The following is a 16,787-nucleotide window of genomic DNA, read 5'->3' as shown; positions in this document are numbered from 1 at the left end:
CAAATCAATATTCAATAAAATAACCATAAATACTAGTATTTTTATCTATTCACAAGCATAATAACTATGCCTGTGCATTCTCTAATATGATGATAATTTAGTCAATTGATCAAATTGATCATTTAGTGAAGTCAAACGTTTATTTTTCCCAACAAAACAGCATTTATCAGCAATTGCTGGCAATTAAATGTTTCTTTCAGCTCCAGAGAGACAAAATAGAACAGAATAACAGATTTTGAAACTATTAAAAATCTATGGGAGAAATAATACTATAAAGATAAATATGTATATAAAAGTAGCACTGAAAAATGTGTATCAGTAGTGAAATGCAATATGCTATGTGCAATGCAAGGTAAATGCACTATTAATCCAAGCATGTTATTGCTTTCAGGTGTTGGGAATAGGCAAAATTTCCAAAAAAGTGTCTGATTTCATTGGTGCATCCACACATTTGGCTTAAATAGATTATCCCAGCCCTGGAGGGGGAAAAGAGAGAGATGAAGAGAGTCTTTGAGCCTTTACAGTGAATCCCAAGTGATTGACAGGGCGGCTACTTTTGACTTCTCTAAAGATCAGTTTCATTAACTTTTCATAGGGCTGGTTTCACAGACATGGATTAGGCCTTAGTTAAATTAGTACATTTATGTAGCTTTTTTTAAACATGCATTGGAAAAAAAGTATGTATCTTGAGACAAAACAATGGCACTGATATACTTAAATATTTGTCAGTGCAAGTTACTTTTAGTTAAATGTGCATTTTAGTCTGGGACTAGCGTTAGGCTTGTCTGTGAAACTGCAGGAAGAGTGTGTTAGACGAACTATTCCCATGCAGTATGTTCATACTTAACTGTCTGTCCTGTTATGCCATAGTTTATGCAACACTTTGCATGACTGAAAACAACTTCTTTATAATGTGGAACTTGCTGTTGCTAAACTGACAGCTGATATGCTATGTGCAATGCAAGGTAAATGCACTATTTATCCAAACATGTTATTGCTTTCAGGTGTTGGAAATAGGCAAAATTTCCAAAAAAAGTGTCTGATTTCATTGGTGCATCCACACATTTGGCTTAAATAGATTATCCCAGCCCTGGAGGGGGAAAAGAGAGAGATGAAGAGAGTCTTTGAGCCTTTACAGTGAATCCCAAGTGATTGACAGGGCGGCTATATCCGTCCAATATCATCCAGCTCACGTTCTCATTCCCCTCTGCGTGGCCCTCTGCGACACCATCTGACGCACACATTAACCCCCGCTGCAGGCTGGAGAAGGGCGACAGGTTCCCTAATCAGCAGCTGATTGCGGCGGCGGCGCTCGGGGAGAGAGCTGTGGTGATTGGGGGTATGGAGGCTTTGATTGTTTTCAGTCAGCCTGACAGCTGAGGAATACTGCCTTTAATCAGCGTAGTCAAGATACTAGCATGAGTGGCAAATGAACAGTCAAAGTCTACACATACACACACACACACAGAAAAGCACATACACACAACCTCAGATGTTTCGCTTGGTTAGGCTACTGTAAACACACTAAATAGAGCATTAATCTTCTTTCTTTGCTGTATACATTCCACTTACAACTCAGACTGGAGATTATTGCTTTTTCTGCACCCATTGTTCCTACACGTTTCCCCATGAACACTTTTGTGGACTAATGGTGTATTTTTGGTGTCTCTGTGCTTTCTACCCACAAAATGCTTGATTGAGAAGATCAAATTTCCTTGATAGCATGATTCACTAATGTCAAGATCAAAAATGAAAGGCACTTCATCCAGGAAAGCCAAACTTACAGAAGCAGTTTACCATCAAAGTATCAAAGAGGAGGAAGATATTTTGTTCCTTATTGGCATGACAGTGTTAGTGTTTTAAGGATTTCTGGTATGTCAGACAACACGAACCCACAAGAGGAAGAGTAAACAAAACATCAATAGATAGGTATATAAGCTTTATTATTTGTCATGTGGCGAGAGGAGTTCCAGAGAGGTTTTGGTGTCGTTAGGTTTCTTCCTGGAGAAGTGGCTTTGATTGAGATGTTTGTGATGTTTGCAAAATGTGTCTAATTATAGTCTTGCATCTGCAGCGCTAAAATCAAGTGCCCTAAAATGAGCGTGAAAAAGCAAACATTTGAAATTATAGTTGTGTTCTCCACTTTTTTAAAGTATAATATGTCTTTACAATTTTTATACAGTATTGTTTTTTAATAGGCTTCAGCATCCCCACAACCCTGCAGTTGATAAGTGGTTTGGAGAGTGGATGAATGGATGACTTTATTTGCAGTTGATTTCAACTAAGGTTATGTGGCTGTACGTCAGTTGTAGTTGTTGTGTTTCTGCTATTTTTTTTTTCTATTGTTCCTCTTATCTTCAGTGATTCTGCTTGTTAACAGCAGGTGTTCATCACTAATGCTCAATCATCACTTGTAGAATGAATCTACTTTATTTTACTAACTGCAACACTGCTTCAGTGTTACTCTATATAGATTGGGACTAAATGAAACTGAGCATTGTTTGTTTAACAGTGAGGATTTATGTAACCAAAAAATTATTTATTAAATAATTTATACAAATTAATTTGAAAAATTGTCTTGGTCTTTAACTATGAACACACATTAAGAAACATGATGTGTAACACATACACATGTTTTTTTGTGGTCTTGCTGGAATCATACCAGCACCCAAAAGACAACATATGCTGGTTATAGACCCACCACAGCAAAACTTATTTGTTCATTAAAATCTTTATTGTTTTAACTGAGTTTGACAGAACAAGTGATACATAAAATATGCATTGATATTCAAATTATACCATACTGATAAACATTAAAAATAAAGAACATTAGAAACAATCACAGAAAGTGTGTCAATCACAAAAATGATACGGATGCTTTACTTGTATAATTGATTGATTAAACAGGATTTCACTGACAAGAGAATGAGTGTTTTCTCAGCATGATTAAATGAGAGCATCATGGCAAAATCATAAATGTTGTGACAAACCATTATTTACTGGTTAAAAATTCCCCATTATCATGGGAGCGCTTGAGGTTCTCTTGAGCTCCGGACGATTTTTCTTGATTCGTAACATGAGTTTCTGGGAGCCGCTTAAAGTCTGTCTGTTCTGGTTTTCCTTGTTCATCTCCTCTGAAGAGCCAAAATACAGTGAGGATCCATATAAGGAATCTGCAGTGATACTCATCGCATGTGGCAGATTTTCTATGGAGAGGTGGAATGAGGAAATAGTGCCTGTTGGGTAAGGATTTGAGAACGACCCATTTATTATGTTTTCTATTCCAGAGTCGACAGTCAATGCGCTCTCTGGGCGACTGAGTCCATCTCTGTGCCGTTTACGGAAGCGTCTGGTGAACTCCTGAATGCCTCTTTTGAAAGCTTCTTTAGTGTTGTGCTGCCTTTTAAACAGAATGATGTAACATTTGGGCATGAAGTGGCAGATGAGAATCCCGTATGTGGAGAAGAGCATCACCACCATCTGAATGGCAGATTTGTACCTAACTGTCTCCTTCTGGTTCACATAGATGGGTACAAACACCACCCAACTGATAATGTAGATGAGCATGCTGATGCTGATGCACTTCTCTTCATTGTAACATTCAGGAAGCTTCCGCCCTAGGAAGGCAAACCCAAAACACACCACTGCCAGAAGGCCGATGAGGGCCAGCATGAGTCCAAAGAATAGTACATCTCCCTCAGCGCACTGGATGATGAGTTCAGACTGTGTTGAGACCTCAGAAACATTGGGTGGACTCTTCCACAACCACAGGCCACAGATGATGCCCTGGAAAAGCATACAAATGGCAATGATCCAGTAGGGCAAGAAAAACTTTTTCATTACCCGTTTTACAGCTGAATCATTGAAGTCATTGAAGTTATTGAAGACCACCAGAATCTTAAAGCACCTGACCAGGATGCAGGAGACACACAGGGTGAAGCTCAGGCCGAAAAGAACCTGCCCGGTTTTACACTGTATGTCTGTGGGTTTTCCACCAAACAAGATCGCACTGGTGAATGTCCCAAGGAGGGACAGCAAGATCAGGATGGAGATGGGACCACCTGCTGCGCGGACCACCGGGGTGGTCCATTTGACCAGGAATACAAGCATCACAATCAATGTCAAAAGGAGACCAAGAGAAGCAAACACCACAATAGTGATACAGTAATGATCTTTCCAGGATAGGAAAATTGACTTTTGGGGAGAGCAGGAGGTTGAGTTTGGATTAGACCAGAATTTGTCTGGACATTTGTGACATTCATTTGCATCTGGAGAGGAACAAAAAGTAGAATCCATTAAACATATATTCATTATACTGCTTCAGGGTTAGTTCACCCAAAAATGAAACTTCTGTCATTAATTACTCACCCTCGTGTCATTCCACACCCGCAAGACCTTCATTCGTCTTCAGAACACAAATTAAGATATTTTTGATGAAATCCAGGAGGTTTTTATCCTCAGTAGAAAGCAATGATAAAACCACATTCAAGGTCCAGAAAAGTAGTAAAAACATTGTTAAAATAGTCGACGTGACCACTGTAGTCACATGGACTATTTCACTAACTTTTCTGGACCTTGAATGTGGTAATGCTTACTATTGAGGATAAAAAAAAAACCTCTTGGATTTCATCAAAAATATCGTAATTTGTGTTCCGAAGATGAATGAAGGTCTTACATGAAGGGGTGAGTAATTAATGACAGAAATTTCATTTTTGAGTGAACTATCCCTTTAGTTAAAAGATCTATGAGTTGATTTGAGTTGACTTTCTAAATGAATATTTTGACCTTGCCAGTAAAGCATATACAAAATTAAAGGGACAGACTACTCCAAAATTATTATTTCTCACTGCACTTTTAAAACCCCATGCATTGAATGAATACATACCTGTTTGGTTTGAAAAAGTGTTTGCAGGACACCCCTCACAAATATAGCAACAGGTGGGTTTGCCGTCAATAAAGGCCCGTTTAAATCCAGGGAGACAACTGTCAGAGCACTGCGAAATCACATTTCTCTGGGGGGAAAAAACACAAGACAGATTAATACCATTAAAAAGATTGAAAATATTTCACATTAAACAATATATTTGTGAAATGTATTAGTTGTAAAGGGATAGTTTTACATTTACTCTCTCATGTCATGACAATCCTGAAAGTTTTTTTGGTAAACTATTCCTTTAATTAATCAGATTTTAATGCTTTCTAACTTCTTTCTTTAGCATGTGGTATCAGACACTTACTGTGATGTTTTCCACCTGATTTCTGCATGTGTCATTCAGGAAATAAAAGTCTTTATCTTTGATCATGTAGCTTGCCACAGGCTTCAGTGTCGCATGTTTGAAACATTTTGTGGTATCTTCTTGTGCTGCTTCCCAAATGATTATATCATAGCCGGTATCCAAGTCTCCATATTTGGTGAAATTATACACATCATTAAATCTAGTCTTTGCCAAGGCATCATGTAGCTGGAAAAGAGGACAATATATTTAAGATTTTTAATATTTGATATTTGATTTTTACAGAGAATAACAGAGGTGATTACTTACCTCAGTGTGGTGGATATCAAAGCCTCTAAGGCAGGTTTTTCGGAAACAGATGTCTTTAACAGCATTAGCAATAGACTTCAAAGCCATTCCTATGCTAAACACTGAAGAAGGGTATATAGCATTCTTCAGGGTTTGTCTTATTTCTTCATGGCTTTTATTTGACTCTGCTCTTAGGAAGTGCTGCAGGATGGTGTTGTTTGGATGTGATTCAGGGTTTAGATCTAGATTATCCAGGTACCTTATGAAGTGAGAGGTGTCATTTGAAAAAAGGGTTATTCCAATAATTTTTCCAACCTCATTTAGGTGACGGTTTTTTAGCACTTCGACTGACGTAGCCCAACTATCACCAGCGATCCATAAACGTCCAGAGGCATTGGGAGTGAGTTTCTCAAACAAAGAAGACATGTGGTGAGGTTTGGCAAAGGACACAATGACATTAACCCTTGGTTTGCTCTCGATTTGTTTGATAGCTTCATTGAGTTTTAAATCTAAGTTTCCCTGGTCATGAAAATCAGGTAACACGACTTGGAATGACACAAAAATGTTCTGCTCTTTGGCGCGCACCAAAAGACGATCTGCGGCATATCGTCCATAATCTCCATCTGTGATTATTAAGCCAATCCAGGTCCAGTTGTGGTAGCGCAGAATTTTGGTGATTGCTTGAGCCTGGTGGTCATCTTCCGGCACAGTCCTCTTGAATGTCGGAAAACGTGTTTTATCGCTCAAAACCCCAGCTGTTGAACCATAACTGATCTGTGATCATAATAAGCACATTGATGAAAAATGTTTCAAAATATGGCATTCTGCAACACAATTAAATAAAACATAGCTACCTGTGGCATAAACCCCATAGTGAGAAACTGTGCCACTGCGATTGAAACCTCTGAATGGAACTCTCCTATTACAGCCTGATACATTGAACCGCCACAAGAACTTCTGTCCATGAAGACACTAGTGTGTTCCAGTGCAGTGGTCACATCAGAGCATGTGTCTAGGATCTTGTAGCCAAATGTGAGATTCAGCATGGAGGAGTTATTGATGGCCTCCACCGCTTCAATCATCATCAGGGATTGAACCAACCTGGTTACAGTGAAACTGTCAGAAAGAACAAGAAGGGGTCAGAATGCAGTTTCTGGATGACACCGCTGGTATGATTGATTGATTGATTGATTGATTGATTGATTGATTGATTGATTGATTGATTGATTGATTGATTGATTGAACCAAAAATGTAAAATTTTAAACTTTTTGGTAGCCATTAAAATAGCAACTGATCTCATCCTTTTTGGACAGTTTTAAAGGATTAGTTCACTTCAGAATTACAATTTCATGATTACACTGCAAAAAATGCAGTTCTTACTTAGAATTTTTGTCTTGTTTCCAGTCCAAATATCTAAAAATTCTTAGATCAAGAAGCATTTTCTTGACAAGTAAAAAATATTTTCTTGTTTTTAGGAAAAATAAGTCAAAATTAAGTGAGTTTTTCCTTAAAACAAGCAAAATAATCTGCCAATGGGGTAAGCAAAATAATCTTAATCCAAACTGAAAACAAGATTATATATCTTATTTTTAGTTTGAAATAAGATTATTTTGCTTACCCCATTGGCAGATTATTTAGCTTGTTTTAAGGAAAAACTCACTTAATTTTGACTTATTTTTCCTAAAAACAAGAAAATATTTTTTATTTGTCAAGAAAATGCTTCTTGATTCAAGAACTTTAAGATATTTTGACTAGAAACAAGACAAAAACTCTAAGAACTGCATTTTTTTGCAGTGTATTTACTCACCCCCATGTCATCCAAGATGTTTATGTCTTTCTTTCTTCAGTCGAAAAGAAATAAAGGTTTTTGAGGAAAATATTTCAAGTTTTTTTTCTCCATATAGAGGACTCACTGGAGTACAACAGGCTGAAGGTCCATACTGAGGTTTCAGTGCAGCTTCAAAGGGCTCTACACAATCCCAGTCGAAGAATAAGTGTCTTGTCTAGCGAAATGATCGGTCATTTATACACTTTTTAACTACAAAAGCTTGTCTTGCGCTGCTCTGCGATGCACAGACGGAAGTACTGAGCAAGTGTTTACAAAGCGAACATGCAAAGACTAAGCCAAACGCCCTTTACAAAAAAAGGTAAAACAACAATGTTGGATGATTTTTAAGCTGGAGGAGAAAATGAGATGGAGTTTTTCGCCCTGTACTTCTGCCTACGTCACGCGTGAGCTTTCCAACGTGACAATGTAAAGCATGGCGGATCGCAGAGCTAGTGCAAGACGAGCATTTGTGGTTAAAAAGGTTTTTTTTTTGAAAATTACTGATCGTTTTTCTAGATAAGCCACTTATTCCTCGGCTGGGATCCATAATCCATATTTATTATTCCTGTAGAGCCATTTGAAGCTGCATTAAAACTGCAATTTGGACCTTCAACCCATTGAACCCCAGTAAAGTCCACTATATGGAGAAAAATCCTGGAATATTTTCCTGAAAAACCTTAATTTCTTTTCGAAAGACATTAACATCTTGGATGACATGGGGGTGAGTAAATTTCATGAAATTTTAATTCTGAAGTGAACTAATCCTTTAAGAAAAAACAATCAAAAAAGTAAAATAAAATACCATATCTTAGAGTATAATATAAATTGAAAATCAAATAAATGCAGCCTTGGTGAGCATAAGAGCCATTTTAAACTTTTGAACAGTAGTGTGTATAATAGCATAATATCATGCAAGTTTGAATTTTCTCACTCTTTGAAATAATTAATGTAATCTGTATGATGTATTGTGATGCATGGACTCACTTGTTGCAGACATGTTGAATTGGACTGCTTGACGTATTAACGATCTCGAAGCTTTGGTGAACAGGAAAGAGTCCTCCGAGCATGATGTCCCCTAACTTTTCGGCTTTCAGTGAGCCTGAAACTGGGCTACAGTCACAACCCCCCAAACTTCCCAACATGAAAATAAAGCCTAGCCAAATCTTACTGTTATACATCTTCATCTCTCTTGTGTGTCTCGCCCTTCTTCAGTTTTTACAGTCCTCAACTCTCCCTCTCTATCCTCACCTGTCCTCTCGGATGATTGGTCTGAGATTGAGGTGAGGATGTTTCTAAAATAGTCTTTCTTTGTTTCCTCCTGTCTTATTCCTGCCCACATCTACACCTTAAAAAAAGGTTCAATTTACCTACATACCTGGCATGAGGAAACAACATATCCAGACAGAAGATTTGCATAAAATATAAAAAACTCTTATCAAACCGAGAAATCTTTATTAAACCACAATGCACAACTGAATCCAAGTATGTAAAAACTTCCAAACGCATTGCATAATAATTCACCTTTACATAACTGATTATGCAGGTTATGCATAGAATAATCTAGATGTTGTTTAGTGCCTGTACACCTGTACTGTTTATTTTATTAATGTGCATTGTTGTTGTCTAGTGCTAAATGTTAGTTTGAAAGTTGCTATAGAAATATGTCTTATTCTGAAAAACAGCAATTGATTTGGGCCCGGTTTCACAGACAAGGCTTAGATTAAGCCAGGATTAGGCTTTAGTCCAATTAGGACATTTATGTAGCTTTTATAAATGTGCCTTAGAAAAAAACATTACTGGTGTGAGACAAAACAATGGCACTGACATATTATAAGATAGTTGTTTTCAGTTAAAACAGCTCAAACATGCATTTTAATCTGGGACTATAGGTTCGTCTGTGAAACCAACCATTGATGTATATAATAAACAAACACATGCACACACAATGACCTCAGACTGTAATCGCATCAACTGACCGTCACCGTAGAGCTGCAACAAAACCACAATGTCACAATATCGGACATTAAAACAAAACAGGTCAACATAAACCACCACAGCTTCTGTTTAAAACCTGCTATTTGCATTTAATTGTACCACTTCATTTGAACAATCCATTTTTTTTAGTTAGAACAGCTGGCAAGGATTCAACGGAAGGAGGAAGATCAGTTCAGAAGGTTTTCTCTGACCTATTTAATAAAGGAAATAAATTACACAACTGGAAAGTGGTACATCAGTATTACAAATAAGTGCATTATCATTATCATCATTATGTACCCTACTGCTATGATCGGAGTGCACAGCATTTAGGAGAAACACGAGTGAATTAATGTTATGCATTTAGGTAGGGACACTTTTTCATACATGATGGGCTTTTTGTTATGCCTGCTAATGCCTGGTGAATGAATTGGGGCGGGGGGTGATCAAGCAGTCATGTTTCTTGCTGGGGATGAAAATGTACTGATATTTTAAAATAATAATAATAATAATAAAATGGCCGGCTCCCTAATTTTAAAGCTAATTCCATAACTTTCTTTATCACAGTTAAATTATAGCCTATATGTTTAAACTTTATGCATAATTGATAAAAAAAAATACAGTTTGTTTGCAAATTATGGACAGTAAAAAATAAGGGATATTTACCTTGAACATCACGTTTCTCATATTTCTCTCAAACAAAACAAAAAAAAAATTCTGTGGGAAAAAAAAAACTTCAACTATTGGAGTAGATGTCGACGCTATTACTATTACTCACCACTAGAGAGCAGCGCTGCACTTATATTTTTTCAGCCCTCATCCCATAAAACTGCGAAGAACTCTATATTTATTATTCCTCGACAATGAAGTCTTCTTATGTCCTGTATATTTGCCATTTTATGCCAGTCTTGGCACGTTTGCTATTTAAAGCTTTTGATTCTGATCCTGTCTGTAAGTAGGCTATCACTGTATCTATCACAATGTACCATTTTATTACTTGCATTATTTGAGTTTCAAATGAGTTACACAAGCCATCTCATCCTGTGTTATCCTTCAAAATGTGTATTTCAGTGAGTATTTTTAATGTTTATAACGTGTGACATTTTGACAGTTGCTCTGTCAGAAACCTCCCCTCCCCTTCTGAATAACCTTCCCAGATTACCATACAATTATCATATCATTATAGCCTCATTATCATATTGGAGCCAATGGTAGTGGGTTTCAAATCTTTTTGTTTGTCATTTAATTCTACACTATTCAAATTTCTACGACGTTTGATAGCGTAACTGGACATTAGGCTATTTTGTATATTTATATTTTAAAGAGCACAGATTTATGAATGGACGTCTGGACTGTTTATTGCCGCTGGTTACTTTATGAAGTGGTTTAATAATATCAGGGTCTATGTGTCTGTGTTAGGGCCATTCAAGTGTATTAAACACCTGCAGGTAGTCTGATATCTCTTCAGTATGATAATTACTTCTCGTTGTCCACAGAAATTACCTGAAATCCCACTGTGACGGACCTAATCTGCAACTCTTTCTTGGATACAGTGAATCTACCTGTATATAATCATTGGAAAACAGAAAACATGAGTATCCTCCTCTCAAAGTGACCTCAAAGTGATCATATCATATACATTAGATCATCTAAAGGGGTTTCATTTTGGGTGCTTCTCTCTCTCTCTCTCTCTCTGTGTGTTCTCCATTACAATATTAAAGAGAGTCTTACTTAAGCTTCTCTTCAAGGGTGGCCGTGAACTGAAATTTTCCCCAAAGTGCTCCAATCCATCACAAGGACAACACCGGGCCGGCCATCCATGCATCATTTTAGAGAGGACGAGGGAGGGCTGTGGGTGGGTTGGAGAGAGAGATGCAGCGCGGGTGGGTTTTTCTAGCCAGAAGGAGGTAGAAGCGGAGCTCTGAGCTTTAGAATATCATAATCTAAACGCTGGTTTTAATTTGTCATAATAAATGAGAAACCCCACTCCCCTGCAGAGACAAGAGCCTTTCTTAGGGTGGTTAAAGGCCTTTTCTGCATGCTGAGTGTTTTTGACCACAAATGCATATCATGTATCCTTGTGTATTGATTATACTTATTATTTTAATGCAACGCAACACTATTGCTTATATTTAGAGTTAGGGATTTAAACAAACCACTATCCCAAAAAAAATATTTTGCACTTAAGGCATGAATGACATCTCAAATTGTGTGGCTTTTTGAAGAGAGATGTGTTTCTTTTCTAGACAATCTAACTTTGACAAATAGGAAAAATGGACACCTATAGTGATGTATGTCATACTAGAATATCATAGAGACCCCTTGTGAAAAAGAAGTGCACTTAATTGTATTAAATGTGCACTTGTAGTGTACTGTACTGACAGATCATATAATATTAATGAAAAAAGTACACTTAAGTGTACTTAAAGAGAGCACTTGAGTGTGTTTCTTAACACATTTAAGTGCACTTTTAAGACAAGCAATTTGTAAAATTTAAAGTTTTACTTTAAAGGTGCCCTAGAACACTATTTCACAAGGTGTAATATAAGTCTAAGGTGTCCCCAGAATGTGTCTGTGAAGTTTCAGCTCAAAATACCCCATAGATTTTTTTATTATACAATGTTTTAACTGCCTATTTTGGGGCATAATTAAAAATGCGCAGATTCAGTGCGTGTCCCCTTTAAATGCTCGTTTATACATTGTATAAACAAAGTTCACACAGCTAATATAACCCTCAAAATGGATCTTTACAAAGTGTTCGCCATGCAACATGTCTAATCGTGTAAGTACAGTGTTCATTTGGATGTTTACATTTGATTCTGAATGAGTTTGATAGTATGCTGCGGCTAACGGGGCTAAAGCTAAAGTTACACACTGTTGGAGAGATTTATAAAGAATGAAGATGCGTTTATAAATTATACAAACTGCAAATGTTTAAAAATTAAAATAACGACATGGCTCTGGTCACGTGAATACAGTAAGAAACAATGGTAACTTTAACCACATTTAACAGTACATTAGCAACATGCTAACAAAACATTTAGAAAGATAATTTACAAATATCACTAAATAAATCATGATATCATGGATCATGAACAATTATTATCGATCCATCTGCCATTTTCACAATAGCCTACCTGCATAATGTCTGTTGACTCTGCTGTGCAGCTCCAGACGTTAATATTGGCTTGTCTAATGCCTTGAACATGAGCTGGCATATGCAAAAGTTGGGGGCGTACATATTAATGATCCCGACTGTTGCGTCACAATCGGTTTTATGTTGAGATTCGCCTGTTCTTCAGAGGTCTTTTGCACAAATCAAATTTACATAAGAAGGAGGAAACAATGGTGTTTGAGACTCACTGTATGTCATTTTCATGTACAGAACTCTAATTATTTAACTACGCCGAGGTAAATTCAATTTTAAATTCTAGGGCACCTTTAAAGTATATTTTTATAGTCGTGTCAAATCTATCAATTACGATGAATCGCATCTAACACAAAGGTTTGTAAACATATGTGTGTAATACACTCTTAGATTGACTACATAATTACAATGGTATTCAGGTACAGGCATTAAGGTGGTTTAGATCGTACCTATCAGACAGTCACCATTTTGTCTACTTAAACGGGGAAAAATCTAAGATAACGTCAGTAAATTATGGAATGCCCCAAGGATCGATGTTAGGCCCTCTGTTATTTTCAATATATGCTGCCACTCGGTAATATTATAAGAAAACATGGAATTAGTTTCCACCGTTATGCCGAAGATACTCAGTTATATATTTCAAAACGACCAGATTAGATCTCCGAATTATCCAAGCTGGCAGAGTGTGTTAAAGATATGAAATATTGGATGACCTGTAATTTTCTTCTGTTAAATTCAGATAAGACAGAGTTTTGGACCAAAAACCTGTACACATAATCTCTTAAAGTCCAATTTGAATTTAGAAGGATGTAATGTTACTCCATCCTATACAGTTAAAGACCTGGGTGTTATATTAGACAGCAACTTGTCCTTCGAAAATCATATTTCATATGTTACAAAAACAGCCTTTTTCCACCTCAGAAAATGACTTTGCTAAAGTGTTGGCTACTTCTTTTTCACAAGGAACCACCTAGCAAACACCCAGAATGCTACTACTCAGCAAAGACAATCACTCTGAACACCTTGGCATCATGGCAGCAGCTTTCATACTGGCTATTGTCTTCTTGTCCTTATGAAAAGTGAGACATCACCACTCTGAATGAAGACTTTAAAGCCAATATGACTGACAGGTGTCATAATAACAGTCAGCGGCACTTGGCAATTTCTCGCTCTCTGTTTGCAAAACATTAGCATTAACGAAAACGAGAGAAAGACGTGCAAGATCAGGTCGCCGCGGTACAGATGTTTTAATTGCGTTTGTGTCAGTGTGAAACACGATTAGCGTTTCTGCTCATTAACGAGCTGATGGGCCCCTCGTTCCGACACCTCGCTAATGCGCTAACACACTAACACCTCACACATCACATTCAGATGCAAAGACTGAAACAGAATCTAATCAACAAGGACAGCAACACATACACTTAACCGCTCCGCAGCAATTAGATGATCATTTGCTCAAGTCTTTGTGTCTGTGTGTATGCGTGAGTGTAATTACATAATGGATGGTTGAATAAAGCTGAATTTAGTGTGGTGAAGTTCTTTGGCCCCTGCTGTGGCGAGACAGACAGAATGATGCCTCATGTGTTCGGGTTTCAGTTATGCTTTATGTGCAATTTGAATGTGATGCTATTGCTGTACTGAACATGACCCCGTGAACATTCAGCCTGTCTGTTTCCAGCTGTTCAGATGTAGATGACGGTGGCTCTTATGTCTCCAACTGTTATTCAGCAAGACACAAAGTCAAGGTGTCAATGCAACCAGTATAACACAACGGTCGGTCACACATTTTTTCACTATCAATTGATAACAAGTGGGAACATCTAAAGGTGACAAGTAATTTCCAAAATACCAAAACAAAACAGACAGAATTGCAAAAAATAATCCCTGCATACTATCCACCCTAAATAGTATAGGCTATTCAAGATCGTGGATATTATGCAAAATGGGACACAGAGAATTATTGTTTTCAAACAGTTTCCCGAACACTCCCTCATCTGCCATTGGATGCTAGTTTAGGCTAGCTGGAATGGGCAAAAAAGGTAACATTTTGTAATAGCCACTATGAAATACAGAAATATTTTTAATAGAATTGCATTATTTTTAAGTTATAAATGTATTAATTTAAAGCATTAAAAATTGAACACGTCTACATTGACTACTAAGTCACCATGAAATTGACAATTATTGTTTTTATGAAATATTGCATTGGTTATTATAAATAATTTTTCCATGCACTTCCATGCACAGAAATTCAAGATTGAGATGCTGCATTTTTATATATTGGAATGTGTGTTTGTTTGTTTTTTACACTGTATTTTATGTAATGTGTTGTGCACTGGCCATGTCATGATGTCCAAGACAAATTTCTCAGTAATGGGAAAATAAAGTACATTCTATTCTATTCTATTCTATTTTTAATGTTTATTCATAATGCCCTCATATTCTTTCATCAAAAACATTGACGTCCCCCCAGATTATTGCTGGCAATTTGAATACTATCCATCCTAAATAGTAGGCTATTCAAGATCACTAACCTTGAATACAATTTAGGGCAGATATTATGCACATTTGAGCACAGGTAATTACTGTTTTCAAACAGTTTCCCTGGCAATAATCTAAAAATGTACTGGATGGGATAGAATCCACGAGATGGCAGAAATAGAGTGCAGCAGGGATAATGTAATTTTGTAGACCAAAACCCAGAATCATCCCGAAGTCAATTGTTGCTTCCCAAATCGCATACTGTATAGTAGGTACTACATTTGGTTTCAAACTTCACTACGGTTAAAAAGCATGTTCTGTACAGTATGAATTAAATTTGGACACACTACATCTGTTGTCATTATCATGTGACCTGACCAGTTGTGTCGCTTCACCTCAATTCACAAATCCTCTCCCTTGGCCTCATGGCAGTGTCCATCAAATGCGCACTTCATAATCCCGGTAGTAGGTCATCTGGGTAGTTTTCGCCTAATGTTTTATGAATTGCCTACTATGAATTCAGACATACCACTCGCCTCATATACTGTTTTTCACCTACTATATAGTATATAGTATGGAAGTAGGCATATTCGGACGCAGCGAATGGGTTTTTTTGGTTAAATACCTGAGTTAAGGTCTGTGGTGAACACAAGCTCAAGATATTTTCAAGTTTTATACAAAATAAAATACACCAGTAATTCACCTTTGTGATCTTTTTAAAGCTTACTTAGTTGCTAACAAGTGGCTTAATGGGACTACAGAGGTCATCAGGGGCATTAAACCTCATCAGCCAAACAGGTAGGCTTAAACTCATTTACTCATTAGTCCACTTTCACAGCCTCCTTGTGTTTATAATCAAGCTCTTGCAAACTATTATAACTCGAACTTTCAGGGAAAATGTTTAAACAAATCTTTAATCTTTAAACAAAAACTGAAAGAGTTGAGAGAAGCTTAGTGATGGTGACATTGATGTCATGTGACTGTGAGGGTATGCACATGACGTCACACCCACTGAGTGGCAAGAGACTGAGTGGCAGCATTGGTCAGCGTGAATGCCGCGAAAAACACACAAAACGCATCCAAATGGTAAAGAGCTTTGTGACTGACTGTACAAATAGATTTGACACAAAATCTGAGGTATATTTTTACAGACTGCTGAAAAAAAAAGCAAATAGGTCACTGCAATTCATAGAAACAGCTGGACTCCAGCCAAAGAAACATGTTTTGCAGTTATCATTTTGTGTCAAAATGTTGGATTTTGGGGGTAAAATCATACCCTATATATTGTATTGTTATATATTGTGTTGACAACTCATCAATTAAATATTTACCATCTTATATTCTGCATAACTGGGTGTTTTTAAATAAACACTGACAAAAACTGTACACGTTTTAGGACTGGACGATATGACGATATATATAACATTGATATAAGTGATCACTCGGATTTAAACCTACCTATATTGTAGTTATATAAAATATTCACAGGCAGATTTGCTTTACGGTATGTGTTTCCCCAGCGTCGAAATCAGGCACATATAAATGTCAGGAAACACGATTCCTGGCTGCATGCCAATATCCATGGAATAGGTTTCTTTGACATGTCATAAGGAACACCTTCGAGCCCAACCTTTAGTGTAGGCTAATCGTTTGTTTTACCCGTGTTTTCGCAGTTTCCCCTATTAAAGTCATGCAGCAGGTTCTGTTGCCACTCAGTCCAGCTGAGGGAGCGCGTTCTGGCGGGAAAGTGACGTCAATGCATACCCTCTATAGCCTATGTTTAGCTTTTTACGTCCGGTGATTGTATTTGGGCTTCAAATTTCATAAAAGTTC

The 16,787-nt window shown here is 37.1% G+C and overlaps 1 protein-coding gene across 1 annotated transcript; it reads right to left on the bottom strand.

Annotated features, from left to right (window-relative positions):
- Nucleotides 1–2,731: 2,731 nt before the first annotated feature.
- LOC125246248 (G-protein coupled receptor family C group 6 member A-like) lies at nucleotides 2,732–11,874 on the bottom strand. Its single transcript, XM_048157174.1, has 6 exons — nucleotides 8,336–11,874; nucleotides 6,377–6,638; nucleotides 5,544–6,296; nucleotides 5,238–5,462; nucleotides 4,886–5,012; nucleotides 2,732–4,268 (listed from the first exon to the last, which is right to left on the bottom strand). Exons 1-6 carry the CDS (start codon nucleotides 8,533–8,535, stop codon nucleotides 3,004–3,006), a joined length of 2,832 nt encoding a protein of 943 aa, XP_048013131.1. The 5' UTR covers nucleotides 8,536–11,874; the 3' UTR covers nucleotides 2,732–3,003.
- Between the last annotated feature and the right edge of the window lie 4,913 nt (nucleotides 11,875–16,787).

The sequence above is a fragment of the Megalobrama amblycephala genome, linkage group LG14, assembly GCF_018812025.1.
Source record: "Megalobrama amblycephala isolate DHTTF-2021 linkage group LG14, ASM1881202v1, whole genome shotgun sequence".
NCBI classification, from domain to species: domain Eukaryota; kingdom Metazoa; phylum Chordata; class Actinopteri; order Cypriniformes; family Xenocyprididae; genus Megalobrama; species Megalobrama amblycephala.
The sequence above is the reverse complement of the archived record's forward strand: the minus strand, read 5'-3'. Positions and strand labels throughout refer to the sequence as shown.